The following is an 18,960-nucleotide window of genomic DNA, read 5'->3' on the forward strand; positions in this document are numbered from 1 at the left end:
ACCACCCTCATGGTGAAAAACTTTTTCCTAACGTCTAATCTGAATCTACCTAATTCTAGTTTTAACACATTCCTCCTAGTCTTACCACTTACCTGAGATCCTAAAAAGTCCCTCACCAGCTTTCTTGTAGGCTCATTTAAAGTAGAAGACCACAATAAGTTCTCCTTGCAGTCTTTTCTTCTCCAGACTGAACAACTCCAACTCTCTCAGTCTGTCTTCACGGGAGAGGTGCTCCAGTCCTCTGATCATACTCATGGCTCTTCTCTGGACATGTTCCAGCATGTCCATGTCTTTTTTGTAATAGGGGCTCCTGAACTGGACACAGTACTCCAGGTGGGGTCTCACAAGAGTGAAATAGAGGGGGAGAATCACCTCCCTCAAGCTGTTGGCCACACTTCTCTTGATGCAGCCAAGCATAGGGTCAGCTTTCTGGGCTGCAGGTGTACACTGCTGGCTCATGTTGAACTTCTCATCCACCAGCACCCTCAAGTCCTTTTCCTCAGGGTTGGTCCCAATCCAGTCACTGCTCAGCCTATGTCAGTGCTTGGGATTGCCTCAACCCAGATGCAGGGCCTTGTACTTGGTCTTGTTGAACTTCATGAAGCTGGCCTGGGCCCACCTCTCCAGCCTCTCAAGGTGCCTCTGGATGGCATCCCTTCCCTCCGGTGTGTCAGCCACACCACAGTTTGGTGTCATCAGCAAACTTGCTGAGGGTGCACTCAGTGTCACCGTCCACGTCGCTGATGGAGATGTTAAACAAGAGCAGCCCCAGTACTGATCCTTGAGGGACTCCTCTTGTCACTGGCCTCCACTTGGACATGGCCCTGTTGGCAGCCACTCTTTGGGTGTGGTTGTCAAGCCAGTTCTTTATCCGCCAAGTAATCCATCCACCAATCCCATTTTTTTACCAGCTTGGAGACCAGGATATCATATAAGACAGTGTCAAAGCCTTTGCTTGGGTCTAGATAAATGTCGTCAGTTGCTCTTCCCTTGTCTATTGATGTTGTGACCTTTTCATAGGAAACCATCAGGTCTGTCAGGCATGATTTGCCCTCGGTGAAGCCATGTTGATTATACTCAATCACCTCTTTGTTATTCTTTTGCCTCAGCAGTGCTTCCAGAAGGGTCTGCTCCATGATTTTACCATGCACAGAGGTGAGACTGACCGGCCTGTAATTCTCTAATTTTTCCTATCTGCCACTTGAATCTGCCAGGTGCCTTCTTCATCCCCTACCTCATCTTCCTCTTCACGTGTGGGATCCCTGTCTTCTTCCTGGAGACAGCACTAGGGCAGTACACCAGCCAGGGAGGGGTGACAGCCTGGCGCAGGATCTGCCCTCTCTTTGAAGGTGAGTGGGATGAGATCAGGAGGGCATGGTGGGGCTTGGGAGACCAGGGGAACAAGCAGGGGTGCCTCTACCCACAGTCTGGATGGTGTGTACCTCCACACATCTGCTGCCCATCCCTGGTGATCCCAGCCTGATACCTGGGATCAGATGCCAGATACCACCTTTCCAAAATCATGCTGGAAAAAGTGATCTCCCTTATTATCACCAAATTGTTCCCCATCATTATGTTGCACTGTGATTTCCTTCTTAATGTCCACGGCTTTGACCAGGAGCTTTGAACTCGGTCAAGGTTGTCCTCCACAACCTAAATGATGAAAATGCTTCTGGCAGGTATGAGGAACCTAAAACTAATTTTTAAATTCAATGCTATGTAATTTTTTGTATTTTGTAATTTTTGTTGAGTTTGCAGGTGGTTTAAAAACCTAGTGGTGAAAAGTGTCAACTATCTTAATAAACAGCAACTAGATCCACTTCTAGCACTGTTTCAGCAGTCATCCAGCCTGAAGACACTTTCCATTATTTCTCTGAGAGTCTCAGTTGCCTCCTCCCCACATAACAAATATAGATGCTTCTCCAGCACCTCCCAGACAAGGTGTGGGGTGTTCATATCAAAGCTTCCCAAACAAAAGTGAAAAGGGATGTGCAAAAAAACCAAAACAAAACAACTGGATTTTGGTAGAAGAGGTATTATTCAGCAGGCAGGCCACCATCACATGTTTTTGTCACTTTGGGTGACTTTCCAACCATAGTCTTCTATCCCATGCCCAGACTCTCTCCACCTTTTCACAAGGGAAAGCTGTGGTGGAATGGCAGGAAGAGGGCTTCCCCAGGGCTTCTGCTTGGACTGCTGCTGGTGTGGCAAGGTGGGCTTTGGGATAATTACTCTGGCAGTGGCCCCACTGGCATTCATCTGGCAGCACAGTCAAAATGCAAAGCAGCAGATGAAAACATTGGTTGAGCACCTCCTGAGGGGAAATCTTGTTCCTCTCCCCTGGCATGTGGGTCACCTGCCTTTGGGAATCACTTCCTGCAGGAATTGGCTACGCCTCACAGGTCATCGTGGTGCTGCTGAACTTCTACTACATCGTTGTCCTGGCCTGGGCTTTGTTTTATCTCTTCAGTTCCTTCACCATTGACCTTCCCTGGGGCAGCTGTGACCATGAGTGGAACACAGGTGGGTGCAGAGCCCCATTCCAATCCTCCACCAGACCCTGGCTGAGGGAACCTGATGCTGCCCAGAGCCAAGCCTCAGCAGAGCAGCCTTCCCCTTCTTGGGTGGGAATGAGAGTCACTGCAGTGCTGCTGGCACTTTTGGGGAAAAGGTTTGGTTGATCTGGGTCTTTGCAATGCCCAGTGACCTGGAGCACCTGACCAGTTCTGTGCAGTGCACCTCCCTGGTGGCTCCTGCTCTGGGCTCCAGCCATCATGAGCACCTCCTTCTTGGCATCTTCCAGTTTTCCTGTGCTGTGCATTAATCATAGGCCCAGTGCTGCCTGGGAGTGCTCAAAATGCCCACTGGAAGGAAAAATTAAATGCCATTGTCTTAATTGTCCTCGGTTTCTTGACAGCCTTACCCTGGAGGTGGGTAAGGCATCTTCTGTGCATCTTTTGAACTATACAAAGTTTGTGTAGGAGTCCATGAGTGTTGACACTGTGGATGGAAGGGGAGGGATTTTTAAGATCCTTCAGTACTCCTGTCACTGCTACTAACTCTCCCTCTTTCCTTGGACCTCTCCCACAGGGAACTGCGTTGAGCTCCAGAAGGCGAACTCGACGCTCAATGTGACCAGTGAAAATGCCACCTCCCCTGTCATCGAGTTCTGGGAGTAAGTAAAGGACAAGCCTGTACCTCCCTTCCCCTGGGACACACCTTCCCCGGGCAAGGAACAAACCCCGTGGTGGGATGTGTGTCCTCCTTGTCAGGAGAGGACATGAGAGGTACTGGGCAGGCCAGGGTGAAGGCTCGCAGGGGCAGAACCATGAGTCAAGGGTAATATTGCTGGGCTTGTGGTATTTGTCTGGAGCTGTGCTGGTGTGCCTCAGAGCCATCTGATTTTGCCTTTCTCTTTCTCTGGTACTGTATTCCTGTCCCTCTGGACATCTTGGGCTTCTCAGTCTCACTGACCTTGGTGATGGCTAGCTGACTGTGCAAGAAACCTTACCCTACCAATGCTTTGCCTCCTCTAGTCCTTAAGATTTTATTTATTGTTCTCTTCTCCCATCTTCCTCCTCTGCTGGTTCACTCTCCCTTTCACCATTTGCTCAGCCCCTCTCACTGCCTCCTTCTTTGTTCTTCATTGTCATCTGTGAATTCCCTTGTCCAGTTGTTTCCTCCCGCAACATAGGCAAATTGGCTGCATGTTCCCCTTTCCTGAAGCTTTACTTCAGACTTCCTCAGGGTGCAAAACTCAAAAAAGTTCGTGGCACTCCCTCAGTGTCTAGTGGCCATTGCCCTACTCTATGGTTTGGATTACAGTTTATGTATCAGGTCAATTATCCAGTGCTCTTGTTCTGTTAGGAGAAATCTGCTCCAGGCAAGTCCTTGACCTGCCAGGTGGCTGCATCCAGTGTACCTGTGCTCTGGATTTGGGTGCCAAGACTATAGATGGGAGTGGCATGAGATCTGTGGTGATCCACAAAGCAGCAGCTCTGTGATGGGTTTTTGTCTGCATGTTTTGCAAGCTGTAGTATATTCATTGTATGAAGCGGTTGAAGAGGAGAACTTAAAGCTCAGTAGTGTATTGCAGAAGTCCATGCTGGTGATGCAGTAGGTGCATCAGGTTCCTTTCAAAGGAAAGAGATCTGTGCTATCTGTCTGCTGGGTGAAACCAGCATGTTTCCAGGAGGCTCTGGTATGGTGGATGGTGACTTTTGTGTGTGGGCTAGTCTTCATCTTAAAAATAACAAAAGAGGTGATGTTTTCATTTTAGAGTGACTAATATGCGAGCTATCCTAAGGAGAGAAACTCACCCAAGACAAAAAGAAGTGCTTGGGTCAGCTTGCTTCATGCTGAAAATTGTTCCCTAATTTTCTCCCCTTGTGTTAGTTACCTTGAGGCTACACAGTAGCATGAAGGCATAGGCCCTGTTGGCTTGGGTTTTCTGATGATGCTCAGCACCTCCTGGGAGAGGAAGGCCCAGTTAGGCACTGAGACTAAGCTAATAGACTGTTCAAGTAACCCCTGTGCTGCCACTGTGCATTTCCCTTGTGCATCTGGATGGTTGCAGGGCTTTGCCCTCAGCAGTGCTGCTGGGTGCTGTCAGTGCAGAGCACATGGTACCTCCAGGGCATCTCTGGCTCAGCACAGGGATGCTGGTTTTAAATTTTAAAGTTTTTCAGTTTTCCTTGTCTCCTGTGTTCCTCCTGAGCCTGGAATCCCTGTGCCTGCTGCTTCCATGTGATTAGATGGTGGCTACTTTAGATTGTTTTTCCTGAGGCTGGCTGCTGGAAAAGCTGATGTTCCCATCACTGCAGTGCCCATCCCTGTGTTACTGGGGAACAAGCACACTGGGCTGGAAATTTCCACTGCCCATTGATTCTGATGCAGCATCTGTTTCTTCCCTCCCTGGGCTGGGAGGTAGGAGGCCACCATTTCCTTGAGATGTGCCAGTGGGCTGATGGCATGCTTCTGAGGCTTCTGGTTGCAGTACAGTGCCCCATTAGTTACAGTCTACTGGCACCCTTTGTGCACTGGTTCCAGAGTCCATGTCCTTAGAAGCGGGCAAAGAGCGAGATGACGAAATGTATCTGGTGGGGCAGCATAATTTTTCTGACCCTTCTCATCCTCTCAATCTGCTGCAAGGCTGTGGGTGGGAAGGAAGGCAGAGTATCTCAGACTGTGATTCTCCAGGAGCATGACCTTTGTTTGAGGATAACTGCTGTCCTTTGCAGCAGGGTAAGCATTGCTCCTGGGCTCCAGGGTAGTACATGTCTCTCTCTGCCTCATTCTTGGGCTTTTGGGACTGCACCACGGTGTTTCACACTTAGACCCATCTGTGTGGTGTAGGAGATGGAAGAAGGTGAGTCCTTACTTCTGTAGATGATGAGGAAGAATTGAAGTAAACACGTAAAGATGCTACATGGTCAGGGTGAGACCATAAGACTTCAGCTGAACCAAGGTCAGTCTAGTCCAGGATTCAGTCTCCACACTAGCTGTAAGAGGCAGCCTCTCTGACTGTCAGGTGGGGATTATTGTGATCTTGGCTGGGTCTTACTCATGGCATGGGATACTATGCTGCTCTGGGTCTTGAGGTGAAGAAGTGTGCTATGGAGAAGGGGTTGAACAGCATTGCCTCTTGGATGGTTCTGATAGATTCTGCATGGTAAGTGCAATGTATCATTTACTCTGAGGTTTGAAGTGTGTCAGAAATGTAGAACTTTTTAATCTGTGTGAAAAAATAGCTGGGCAGAACCTGTGTGTGCTAAGTGCTGCATATTCTTGCAGAGAGAGAGCTCTTACCCTAGAGGACATGACAGGTGAAGGGTGGGAGGAGGACAGGAGGAAAAATATCTTGGCCCAGCAGGCTGGTACTGGAGTTAGTGTCCATGTGTGATCTGCCAGACTGGCTGTACTTTTAGAGGGGTCCACTGGTTGATTGCTTTGGGGCTTGCAGCTCAGACCTGGGCCTTGTTAATAAGACAATTTTTTCTCCCCAAAACTATCAGATATGGTGGAGGTGTGGTGAGAATCAGTGTGGTGTTGGGAATGTTAACGGTGAATATCAGTGACAGCTGGATGTTCATTTGCTTCCCCCAATGCAGGAGGAGAGTATTAAAGATTTCTGATGGCATCCAGCACCTAGGCAGCCTGCGCTGGGAGCTGGCTCTGTGTCTCTTGCTGGCGTGGATCATCTGTTACTTCTGCATTTGGAAAGGGGTCAAGTCCACAGGCAAGGTGAGTCCTTGGCTGAGATCAAGCCTCTTCACCTGGGTGAGCTGGCAGGATCCTTTGTGGCTCAACTTGAAACAGTGTGGGCTAGGCTCTGTGTTTTGGGTAGAAAAGGATGGGAGCACTGAGACATCCCAAAGCATTAACTTCCAAGATCTATGTTCCCATGCAATAGCTGGAGAGGGATTTTTTTACAGGGGCATATAGTGATAAGACAAGAGCTAAAAGTTTTAAGCTGAGAGAAGGTGGATTTAGATTGCTGTGAGAGTGCTGAGACGCTGGAACAGGTTGTCCAGAGGTGCTGTTGATGATCCCTCCCTGGAAGTGTTCAAGGCCAGGTTGGATGGGGCTTGGAGCAACCTGGCCTAGTTGGGAAAGGGAAGTGTCCCTTTCCCACGGCAGGGGGATTTGAACTAGATGATCTTTAAGGTCTATTCCAGTCTAAACCATTCTATGATTTTTTTGAATGCTTCTGGGAGGGTTGTTGTGACTGTCCAGCTCCAACCCATGCTCCCTCTGTTGTGCCACTGTCATTTGCACTGACCCCATTACTTTAGTTTCTGCTACCACCTCCTGATGCATTGCCAGCCAGTTTTGTCTGGAGCCAGCAAGAACAGATGGAGAGGAAAAGGTTTAGTATGTTGACTAAAGAGCATCTTCTCTGTATGCTTTGAACAAGACATCATATGTGATGGGGTGTAAATTTTAACTGCATTAATTTCCATCAAGTTGATGGGATGGATGTTAGCAGTTTCTCCTACTTCCAAAATGGTCAAGGATTATGAAACATGACAGGGAAACCAAGCAGCTTGCAGAGATGATTTTTTCTGGTTTCCATGGAGTAAAATTAGAAGAAAAGAGCAACTCCTTTCTGTGGTGGCCTGGTAAAAGAAAGCAGAGGCAGTCTAATAACACCAAATATGATACTAAGATACAGCTAACATAGTGTGGGAAGTGCTGAGAACAAATCCAATCTATTTAAGATGCAAGTTCTAGGTTAAATGCAAGTGGTTTTTAGCAGAAAGGGCTTCTGGTGGTGGGATCTTGTCTTCTTGAAAATAGAACCTTCTTTCAGTAAAGCAATAGTATCCATAGGTTTATCAACTCCCCACGTATTTAATACTCCAGCTAAAATGACAGCTGTGGGAATGCAGTCCTATTGGGGAAGAGCTATGCCTTATTCCCAGGGATTTTCCTGCAGAGGGACAAACACTGTGAACTGAAATCACTGTACTCAGAACAGCAGCAGCAATTCACATCCTCTGACATGGGGATTGTCTGTCCCTGAGGAGTGCTTGCAGATGCAGGAGGTTGTAACAGATGGAACCACTTTGCTGAGGCATGTGGATCAGATTCAAATAAAACCCTGGATGTTGTTGACCAGCATGTGACAGAATGATCACACTGATCCCGGCAAGGTTCCTAGTGATATAGTTAGTGCTAACACTGCCCAAGAAATAAAAAGATTGGGTCTGATCCAAGCACTGAGTAATATCTCATTGGATCCAGATGTTCCTGTTGTTAGATAGAAGTTTGGCACCTTTAACACATCAAAACATTCTCCAGTTCTCTGTTCTCTTTGCAGATGTGAGTGACTGTTGAGTGAAAAGCTTAATGCCCTGGTTTGTGTAGGCTGTAAAGCACATAGGATGCTAGCAAAATGTGTATCCAAATAATGTGCCAGGCAAATATCCATCTGTATTCTGAACTCCTAAAAACCATTTTATTTAGAGACCCAGCTGACAATGTGCAGCCTGGTATTCTGGAAGAATGTGCTCTAGGGTTCATAGGCAATGGGTTGGGTTTTTTTGATTTTTGTTTTTAATCTTGCTTTCATGAGCTGAGGAAGATTAGATTCACATCCTGTCATTTTCTGAAGCAAGAATTTGGTTGTGTGGTAAATACAGGGATGACTGCTAAACTCTCAGGACCTGCAGATTTGATTAACTGTCACTGAACAGCTCTAGATCAGAGACTCCTTGAAAATTTGCAAATGAACAGAATGAGGGTGTTTGCCTGTGTTGAAGGATATTGTCCCTGTGTTCCTTCCATGTTCAGGATGCAGATTCAGAGGGGCAGGGATGGATCTGCACACACAGACATCTTAGACAATCATGAGCCTCAGCAAGAAGTTGTTTTTCACTGACCTCTGTGGCATCACCCAAGACTGCCCTGATATATTGAGTAGAGCACATGAAATGTATAGAAAACCTGGAGCTGCAGACAGAGATGATAATCTAGTTATGTGTTGGTTTTTGTTTTTTTTTTTTCGTGGATGGGTTACCTCTCAAATCCTTCTGTCCTTCTGCATTACAAAACTGATTCACTGCAGAGTGTGAATCCTGGCTTAGAGGAGGACTTGAGCTGCAGTTTGATGTGCTTTGGACATTGCTTAATTTGGATGGAGGACATCACAGTGGGTCGAGAAAAATCTCTTTTAGATTCACTACTCAGATCATAAGAATTAACTCAGGGGTGAAGTGGAAGTGGTGGTACTCTCCAGGAGTTCTTTGTAGGACCTCCTCTGGTGCAGAAACTGCCACAGGTGTGGCAGAACCTACAACCCCTGCTCTGAGATGATGAGCTTTAGGTGGGTTTTGAAAAAACTCATTCTGTATGGGTGGGCAGGTGTGAGAAATAGACCATTTCACATTATTACATTTTGTAGTTCCTCCCGAGAAGAGCTTTAGCTCTTCAGCATGTGACTGGCAAAGCTGAGAAAAGAGCTGTAGGGCAGCATTGTGGTGAAGCCTGCTGATGAGAACCTTCACTCAGCATGTCCACACAGGAAAAACATTTCTTTTTTTGGCCTAGCATGATACAACAGACTGAAGAGCTTTTTTTCAAGGTGGTGAATAAGTCTTGAAGGTGTGGGGATTAATGACACTACTTCAATTATGGAGGAGGCTGTATGAGCCCTTGATATCAGTTTGTTTATGTGGGAAACACAGGGTACATTGTGTTGTTGTGTTGGCACACTACAGCAATTAGCCTGAGTTGTCCTAAAAGTACCCTGATAATACCAAAATTGAATGTTAAATTTACCAGACATGGAGTCCCTGAGTGGATTAGCTGATGCTGGCCTGCTACATTTACCCAAGGGATGTGGCTGCTTTGCTAGAGGAAGGGCTTTTGACACTACCTTAGTATGTCTGCATTGCTCATGGGGCTAGGTGCATTAAAAAAAAAAAGAGGACATTTGTTAGAAGTCCTGTTTGGGGTTGCATCCTTGGTGACAAGCGTGAGATGTGTTGCCCTGCTCTGTCTGAAATGCCCACGTTGGGTATTTGAGCAGGGGTCAGTCTGAGGCAGCAGCTCCCAGTCACTGCAGCTGGGAATGGTGGGCACAAGCCAGTTGCCTGTGCCAGCCCTGAGGGGGGGACCCTCAGTGTTGTCCCTGGTGGTCCTTTGGTAGCAATCACATCTCAGGGTGGATCTCTTACCTGCACACCCTTTTGCCTTTCCTATTAAATGATGCAGAGAAGAGACTTTCTGTGTGTGCCTCAGACTCTGTTTGGGGTAGGAGTGTGCAGATGGATACTGGGGCAGCTCCCTCTCTGATGTATGAAGATACTACTGAGCTGATTTCAGTACAGCTACTCTGACTCCAGCCTGGTGGCAGTCTGGCTCAGGGTCTGGATTGCTTTTAGGACAAGAAAGGTTTTCTCTGGTTCGAAACACACCAGGGAACAACATAAGTTCCCTGGGTTCATTATAAAACATGTTTCTTTCTACCACAGGTGATCACAAGGTGCTTGGCAAGGCAGCCTGACCCATCCCTGCCAGTGCCCAAATCCCCCAGCCCTTGGGTCAGTGATGTGCTGCCAGACAACATTGTGTGCTCTGGCCCCTGCTGCTCACTCATGCTTGTCACTTTGTCCTCCTCCCAGGTGGTTTATTTCACGGCCACATTCCCATATCTCATGCTGATTGTTCTGCTGATCAGGGGAGTCTCCCTGCCTGGGGCATCCCAGGGAATCCTGTTTTACCTTTATCCAGACCTCAGTCGCCTTGGGGACCCCCAGGTAAGGTGGAGGAAGGGGGGTGGTTAAGTGAGTGCATGGGTGGATGTGGTTGCCTTCTCTCCCTCCTTTTTCTTTTCTCCTGTCTCCTCTTTTCCCCTGTTGTAGGCATAAAGCAGGGCTGTAGTATTAGTGTGTACTCTGGCCAGGTGGTGTTCTCTTGCCCTCTACCTTCACTTATGCTTCCACCTGTTTTCTAGGGAGTTGAGTCTGAATGGGCAGTGGGATGTAACCCTTCATCTTGAGTGTCACCAGCCATCCCCCAGTTTCTAGCAGATATTCCTATGCTGTGGAGGCAGCCTGTGCATGGGGTGCTGCTCTGCACTGTCCCAGCAGCTTGTGATGAAGAGCCCTGCTACTGTCAGGCTTGTTCTGGCTTCCCTAAGGAGAATGCTGGGTGCATATGGATGGTGGGAGCTCTGGCATGCTGCAGTACTTCCCTGGGACCTGGTCGCACTCCTCACCTCCCTGTCCCTGGTGAGAAATTCCTGCCTGTCTGACAGGAAGGTCAGTGCCTGACTGCTGCTTTTAATCTCTTTGGGACAAGTTCTTCCATGTTAAATCCTCGCTCCAGCTGAGCTACTGTACCAGCCTTTGTGTGAAGGTGTTTCCAAAGGAGATTAAAGGGTGCCTGCCTGAAAAATAGGCCAGCAAAACCCTTTATAACCCCATTAACTCTTTCTGGTCCAGCCCCAGTGCTGTCTTGATTATTAATTTTGCAACTGGGGGCATAAGTATTGTGGGAGGAATGGCTCTGGATCATCCAGAGGAGAGAAATGATCATTGTGGGTGGGGGTAGCAGCATTTCAGGAGCTCCTGGGTGGCATCTCCCAGTCCTGCCTGTGCCACCATTTCGGTGTTGCTCTGTGCAAGTCAGTTTGACTCATGGCTTCCAGTCCAGGGAGTTAAACACAAGTGTGTGGTATCCAGCTCCAGACAGTCTGGTTTGTATCACAGAAAGGACACAGAGTTCCTGCTCAGCTTTCTGGAAGTCACCCTCTGCTCAAGGCTGTGCCTGAGCAAGGGGTGAAAAGTCCCATTTTACAGTGCTGGCTGCTCTCTTGCTCTCTGTTTGCTTGTGAACCCTGGGGTGGGTAGGACAGCTGCTCCTTGGGGTGAAGATGCAGCAAGGCTTGGAAGGGTTGAAAACAACAGGTCTGTTTGCAGCATTTGGGGCTCACAGTTTGTGCTGATGAGGAGTGAGAGACCTCTGAAATAAAGCAGCTCTTTCAAATTGGTGCTCATTCACTTATGAAAAGTCCTGTCCTTACTGTGGCTGTGTCGCCCAGGGGACTGAATTAAATGACTTCATGGTTTTGTTGGTACTAGCTGTGTCCTCATTAGGTCTGTCCTGGCAAACTTTTCCAATTAACAGCCTGAGCTTTAGAAGCACATCTTCCTTCCAGCCTGGAAAATACTGATGCACGGGTGGAAAGGCAGAGTAACCCTTCAGAGCAGGAGGATGACTTGTCCTCAGCTCCAGGAGGAAAATTTGCTCCTTCCTCCCTGACTCCATCGTTCCCCTGTGAATGCTTCACTTCTGCAGGAGAAAAGCAGAGTCAGTAGCAATGGTTGCCTTCCTCCAGCATGCTTTAAGCATCCTGCCAAACCAAAGAGCAAGACTCAGGCTTTCCTTTGTATTGACCCACTGGAGAGGGAAGGGAATGGTTAGTACCCCAGCCCCTACATGTGTGTGGCTGTGCCTGCCTCTCTCTGTGCAGGGAGAGTGTGAGTCCTGCCAGCCCACTGGGGCCAAGTCAATTATAATTGATTTGTGCTCAGAGGACAGCAAGCTGTACTTGTTTACTTGCAATCCTGCACTGCCTGGAAAAGCAGAAGATTCTTTAGTGCCCTGGGAAGGGATTCTGGAAATTAAAAAAAAAAAAAAATTTAGAAGTACCATCTCCGAGCTTCGCCTTATGATAAGGCATCTCAAGGGGAGGTTTAAATGCAGGGCAAACAGAATACAAGGGACAAAATCAAAATTCTTCTAAAGCATATGAAAAACTAGGTGAAAAGGGGGGGTGTGTGTGTGTGTGTGTGTGTGTGTGTGAGAGAGAGTTATTTAACAGATTCTACCAGGGGAGCAGCAGCAGTCGAGATGTGATTAAGTGTCAGAATATCAGACTGGTGTGTGGAAATCACTGCTTTTCACCTGCCAAATGACCTTGGGCAGAACTGGGAAATCCTGCCCATGAGAGCTCAGGCTAGCTGATTGATGGTGGTTTTTCCTGGCCAGAAGTAAGAGAATGGAGTAAGAGAATGGTTCGGGTTGGAAGGTTCCTGTACCTTCATTTTCTAGTTCTACAAAATGCTTATATTTAAAATGGTAATCAAAATGCATTTGATAGGTAGATCAGACTATACAGAGAAACTGCCAAGCAAAAGTTTTGAACAATTAAGTTAATTTCTGCTCAAAAACAAGCAGATAACAGCAAAACTACCAAAGAGTTAATTGATATTGAGCTGTATGTCCCCCAAATAAAAAAAATTTAAAAAGCAGCCCCATAGTTTGTTCTTTATTTGCACAGTACTTAGTATTATGATATTAGCATGTCAGCCATTAGTAGACGAAATTTCTCCCCCACCCTTGATTACATTTTCTATGCTTCAGAAGGTTCCTACTTGTTTCACAGTATGGGTTATGTGTAATCAAAAGGGGGTGTCAGGATTGGTTGCCCTTTCCACTTTTGATCACTCTACCCTTGGTAGTTAACTTTGTGGCAACTTTTTAATCAATTCTTTATTTAAGTAGGTAACACTGGAGACTTAAAGATTTGATTAGAGAGAGGGATGTACAGTGTGGTCAACTAGTGGGAAGTTGAAACAAGAGAAATTCAGAGTAGAAATAATGTTTAAGTGTGGGAAAATTGTCATTAAAAGAGTTTCTCTCAGGTGCTGGCAGGCTTTCCATTGTTTGATGCTTTCATACTAGGATCAGACATCATGTTAATACACATGTTTAAAGAGAGGAGTGATGGGCTTGATGCAGCAAGTGCCAGCAGTGTTTTGGTTTGCTTTGAAGAGCAGTAATGGGGTGACCTGAATCACAGAATCAGATGGGTTGGAAAGGACCTCTGAGATCAGCAAGTCCAACCCTTGACCCACTTCCACCATGGTGCCGCTGAGTGCCACATCCAGTCTCTTCTTAAAATTCTCCAGGGACAGAGAATCCACCACCTCCCTGGGCAGCCCATTCCAATGCCTGATCACCCTCTCTGTAAAGAATTTTTTCCTAATATCCGACCTAAACCTCCCCTGGCAGAGCTTAAGTCCATGCCCTCTTGTCTTGCTGGGAGCTGCCTGGGAGAAGAGACCGACCCCCCCCTGGCTACACCCTCCTTTCAGGGAGTTGTAGAGAGTGATGAGGTCTCCCCTGAGCCTCCTCTTCTCCAGGCTGAACAGCCCCAGCTCCCTCAGCCCTTCCTCACAGGACTTGTGCTAGAGTCCCTTCACCATCCTTGTTGCTCTTGTCTATCTGCTTTCACTCTATCAATTTTCAAGTGATTTCATTAGGTTTAGTGGGAAAGAATGAAGAGTGAGTAGCTGCAGCAGCCTCTCAGTGCTTCCTTCTCTGATAAAGCAGCAACATTTCTCAGAACCTCCCACTCCTGTTTTCCCTGTGAAATGCCCAGAAAACCCACCACCTTGCTACATGTGCTTGTACATTATCCAGTCTTTAGATAAAGGAAGAGCTTTCTATGCAGAGCTGCTTTCCATTTGGCTCAGCCATATCAAAGTGGGCTGTACCCCTGCTGCTGGGTACAGGGAAGTTGTGGTGGTGCCAAGGTCCTGTAAAGGACCCTCAGCTCTGCAGACACCCCATAAGGAGTCCCCATCGCTGTGCTGAACACCCAGCACTGCACAGTGCTGTTCTGGGTGCCTCTGTGGAGCTAAATTGTGGAGAATTCCTTTAATCTAACCTCTGTTTATTGTTGTTCCTCACTCTCTCACTTGCACTACTTTTCAAATAATTTCCTTATGTCCTTCTCATTTTCTTTCACCCATTTCCCTGGAGGTTGCTTTTTTTTTTTGTAGCAGCGCTTGCCCCCTGCAGAGTCCCCACGGGCTCCTGCTTCCCAATAGTTGTGGCAGGAAGGGGAGGCAAGAGGTGAAGATGCCCCCAGCTTTTGGATGGCTGCTCTCTGTGCCTGTGGTTGGAGAGGGAGGCTGCTGGGGTCTGGCTTACAGATTGCACTGGAGCAACTCTTGCTGCCCAGGCTGCACTGAGGATAAACCCCTCAGGCCATCACAGGGAGGATGGAGGATGAATGCTGCTTGCAGGGCTGTGACTTGCTGGGTTAATCATAGGCCCCAATAGTCACACTGGGGAAGGGGGTCCAGAGTCTCCAGATCCTATCCAAATTGAATCCCTCCCTCCTGCTGCTCCATGGCCAGTGAGAGCTGCTTCTTCCCAGCAAGAGGGGAGGGTGACTGTGGGCTTGCTAAATATTATTTGTTCCCCTTATTTATTTTTTTCCCAGCAAGCTCTTAACTTGACCCTGTGTGCTCAGTTTGTGCTGTTGCCGGCCCCCCACTTCCTCTTTCTGAAGGAGAATGTGCTTGTTTTTGGGCCAGGGGGTGACCTGCTGTGCTTGTGCCTGGGTGTGTGTGCCAGTGGGGCCACCTCTGGCAACATGTGCTTGCCCCATGAGGGTAGGTACAGGCAGCAGGGAGAGAGGGCTTGTGGCTCCCACAGCATGCTGGAGGGGCTTGGGGATGATCTCCTCTCCTCTGCCTTGCTGGAGTAATGTGTTGGCATGGGGTGAGCCACAGCTGTATTTACCTTGTGGGGCTTCCTCCTCCTCCTCCTGTGCCTCTCGCCAAACCTGATGGTGTGGGTCATGGCTGCACAGCCCTGCTGAGTCTGATCTCAGTGCTGACATAGCAGGAAGGAATAAAGTTGTCTGTCTGTCTGTCTGCCCATGAGCACCAGGGCAGGGAGGACCATAAGGCCTGGCTTCCCAAGCAGCATCCCTTGGAGCATCCCTCACCTCTCTTCAACACCCTAGGGCATGCAGCTGTGCTCTTGGGGATGAACCAGGAAACCTGTTTGTTTTCTTGTGTGTGTTTTAAGAAACTCCAGCAGCAGGGGGGCCCCTTGGGTGTAAAATGTCCCCGTGGGTCAGCAGATGACTCGAGGGGTGGGGTAACATGAGGTCGGTGCTCAGTGGTGGGGCATTTGGGGGGGGCTTGAGTGCCGGCACAGGGAGCTTCACTTGGTAACAAAAACTCTGTCCTTCACTCCCAAGGAGCCCAAGGATTTATCTTCCAAGCAGCTGGGCTTGGGGTTGGGAATGTGATGCTTGGCCAGGCATAGGGGGAGGGGGGGGCAGGAGGTATGGAAATGCTTTACAGAAATGGCAGTGACTCATTCCCTGCCTCCTCTCTGTTGGGGTGAATGGGGATGTGAGGCAGCAGTGCCCAGGCTGTGCAGCAGTCAGAGGTGGGCACTTTGCAGCAGGGCTCCAGGGCTGCACAGCCCTGTGCTGCTGCAGTGATGTGGGTCAGACATGGCCTGGGTCTTTAGCCTGGGGCCCATGCCCTCTCCTGGACAAAGAGGGAAAAGCCCCTTCTGGAAATGGTGCTCTGGGTGTCTTGAGGTGAGATATTAGGAATCAAGATCTTTCCTTTTAAGGGTGGGTTGAAATAATGTGCTAGCATGGAGCAGAGGGTGTCTGGTGGGTAGTGCCAGCACCATGGGCTGAGCTGCAGGCTGTGATGCTGAATGTGAAAGAAATCCTGAATTGTAGCTGAAGACCTGGGTAGTTTTTGCTCTCTGCTCTGTGTTACATCAAGTATGACCCTCCACGCAGTGTGTATCCACTCCATCCATATCGTCTCTTCTTGATGGTGGGGACAGTTCAGCTCTTCTCCATGTGACACTTGTATTTGGTATATGACACGCACTGGGGTTCAATAACATTTTGCTCCAAAATGGTCCTTGCTGTCATTTGTAAGTTCTTAAAAATCTTCCTAAGGAAGGATCTGTTTCAGTACAGGGGAATTAGTAAATTCCAGCATATAAAATGAAGCAAATAGTGCTGATGAAATTAAAGGATGAAAGAATATGTCCTTTTATACACCATAACCATCTTAGATAACTGCAGCTCAGGTGTGAAGGCTTTGGCTGAAAACAGGGAGTAGGAGGTTATTCCAAACTGGAGTAAACAACATGTTCAAAGAAATTGAATTATGAATTAAATAAACTGGATGGCTTAGAAAACTGCAGACAACAATCAAATCAAAATACCCATGCCACCAGTCTGCCAGGGAAATCTGAACAGGATAAACTTTACCAATCTCTTTGGGAGCAGCAGCCAGAGAGCAGCAGCATATTTTTATCTGCAGGGAAAAGAGAGCCCTGCCTGACCCTAGCAAGCCCCTTTAGTCAGAGTGGAAATATTAAAATAATGAGAGGCTGTTGATCAGCAGCACAGGAGGGGAAGGGGGGCCTTGGAGAGGCTGAAAAAAACCCATTTCTCTGAGTCACTCCAGGGAGAAAAATGAGGACAGGCAGCAGGCTGGGGAGTGAAGCTTTGGATTGCTGTTTTCTGAAGAGATCAGTCTGTGTAGCCCCTATGAGCCCAGGAGGTCAGGTGGACAGTGGTGCTTCTCATGAGGAGCTTGAGGCTGGACCACAGGTGGGATGAGGCCCCTCCTGATCCGGGTGATCCTGCAGCCCTGGGGCTTGCTGCTGCTGCTTGGCTCCAGCACCCTCAGAAGCATCAACTGTGTTGCATTCTATTGACCAAGCAATTTGGGAACTGTCAAGGGGCTAGGAAGGCTGCAGAGGTGGTTTGCTCTTTGGCCTGAGAGCTGCAGTAAGCTTTCAAAATGGGAAATACAGTGCATGCAGCCTGAGCTGGTGCTCACAGCCATTCTGACTGAGTAGGATCATAAACTGCAAGCCAAGCTTAGCTTTATCCACAGTTTCACCCACAGCCTGCCTTGTTCCAAATGGGAGCATGTGCTAAGGCAGGTCCTGTATTCCCTAAAGACATCTCTTCGGGGCTGGGCCCCCACACAGCCCAGTGTACACCCCATGGCTGTTGTGTTGAGCAGTGCAGGGGATGGAGTGGGGATCCCACAGACTCCATGCAGGTCTCTGCTGCACAGTCAAGGGTATCACTGCATTTTAGAAATAAGCCACTTCATAAGCCACAGAGATAAGGAAGTTCATTGTTTTGATGTCTGCTTCTACCCTGGATGATAAAGTGTCAGTTCTTTTCCTGCCCCTGGGTTATTTCTCATGTCTCTTGCTTGTGTGATTTATCTGATATTCACACTGCTCAGTGGGAACACTGAGTTCCTGTCTTTTTGTCATTCCCTGGCTCTTCTGAAATTCATAGGTTTGAGCTTTCTATCAACTGCTAAATCGGGTTGAAACTTGCCAATGGGGTCCAATGCTATGGCAAGCATAGGGTCAGCAATTTGCTGGCTAAAGTCTTGTTACAGGTTGTACTACAAGGGCTCCAAGACCCCTGAGAGGGTATCATTAGAGTTCAAATTTATTGAAAACTCAGAATTTGATGAATACTCTAGCAATGAGCAGCAAAACAAAAAGCAGACTTAATGAAACTTTTTACCTTGATGGGTGGAAAGGTGCTTAAATTGTTGAGGAAAAGGCGTAAACTGGTCTAGCCCACCTCTGTGCCTTGCTGTTCCCAAAGAGTAGCTGAAAAGCAAAGGCTCTGTACCCTTACTGGCAATGAGCACAGTGATGCTTTAGGATACATTTATAAAAATGGTTTTGATTTTTTTTCTAATATTTTTGAGATGCAAAAATGAATTTATACCCTGCTCTCTAAGCCCACCTCACCACACAGGTCCTCAAAAAAGTGTAAAAGACACCAAGGGGGATTACTTTCTCAGCATCCTAGTGCCTCAAACTAGTTTTCCCAGTCCCACTTTGTCATCTGTCCCTTTCCATTCTACAAGTCAGAGATTCGATCTGACTCCCTGTGAAGTGAACAGGGTTTCTACAGACGAAAGAGAAGATGGTGAGGCTGGATATTGCTTAGAGGTTGGGGAGAGCAGGTTCACCAAATCTAATACTAGCAGCACTTTGCTTTCTCTTCCTGTGGACTGTGCTGCTGGCTCTCACAGCAGTGGTCAGGGAGATGGTTCATTCTATGCCACTGTCTCTTGAGCTAAACACAGAATTTCCTCCAGAAAATCACAGCTAGTGGGCTCATAACATCCCTTTGCAAGGCCCTAGAAAGGAGAAGAAGTAAATGAACCTACTCAGATAAATCAGGTAATTTAGGTAGACTTACCTATTTTTAGGTAAATGAAACAAGATGTCTCAGCACATAATTGCCCTTTGGCCAGTATGGAGGAGGAAAGGCAGAACAATGCATTGGTGAGGGTGGCCTGAGCAACAGGGGTGGTTGGGCAGGTGCTGCCCAGCTGAGCATTGGCTCAGGACATGGGGTCTTGGCTGCCAGGTGAAGGTGTGATTCAGAGTCACCAAAGCTGCTGTAGTGCTTTTCACTGACTCCTGTTCATCTCGGAGAGGATCATGGGGCAAGGCTGGTGTTTGTCTGAGGGCTCACCAGCACTGCTGCTCTGGGGAAGGAGGGTATAGCCAAAAGGAGACTTTTCTCATTAAAGCTGTGCCAGTAACACTTCTTTTTCCTGCTTTTCTTTCCTTACTATCTTCTATCTCTAGAATATGGCTGCCCTTCAGCATTGGTTG

General features: G+C 47.8%; 1 protein-coding gene across 2 annotated transcripts in view; it reads left to right on the forward strand.

Moving 5' to 3' along the window:
• The window catches only part of SLC6A13 (solute carrier family 6 member 13), a 34,410-nt gene that overhangs the window by 6,345 nt on the left and 9,105 nt on the right, over window positions 1-18,960 (forward strand). For both annotated transcript variants that reach the window (XM_071768712.1, XM_071768721.1), the window contains exons 3-7: window positions 1,215-1,349; window positions 2,383-2,523; window positions 3,091-3,175; window positions 6,111-6,243; window positions 10,128-10,262. In XM_071768712.1, coding sequence (XP_071624813.1) covers window positions 1,215-1,349; window positions 2,383-2,523; window positions 3,091-3,175; window positions 6,111-6,243; window positions 10,128-10,262 — 629 coding nt within the window. The remainder of the gene's footprint in view (window positions 1-1,214; window positions 1,350-2,382; window positions 2,524-3,090; window positions 3,176-6,110; window positions 6,244-10,127; window positions 10,263-18,960) is intronic.

The sequence above is a fragment of the Heliangelus exortis genome, chromosome 1, assembly GCF_036169615.1.
Source record: "Heliangelus exortis chromosome 1, bHelExo1.hap1, whole genome shotgun sequence".
In the NCBI taxonomy this organism is placed as follows: domain Eukaryota; kingdom Metazoa; phylum Chordata; class Aves; order Apodiformes; family Trochilidae; genus Heliangelus; species Heliangelus exortis.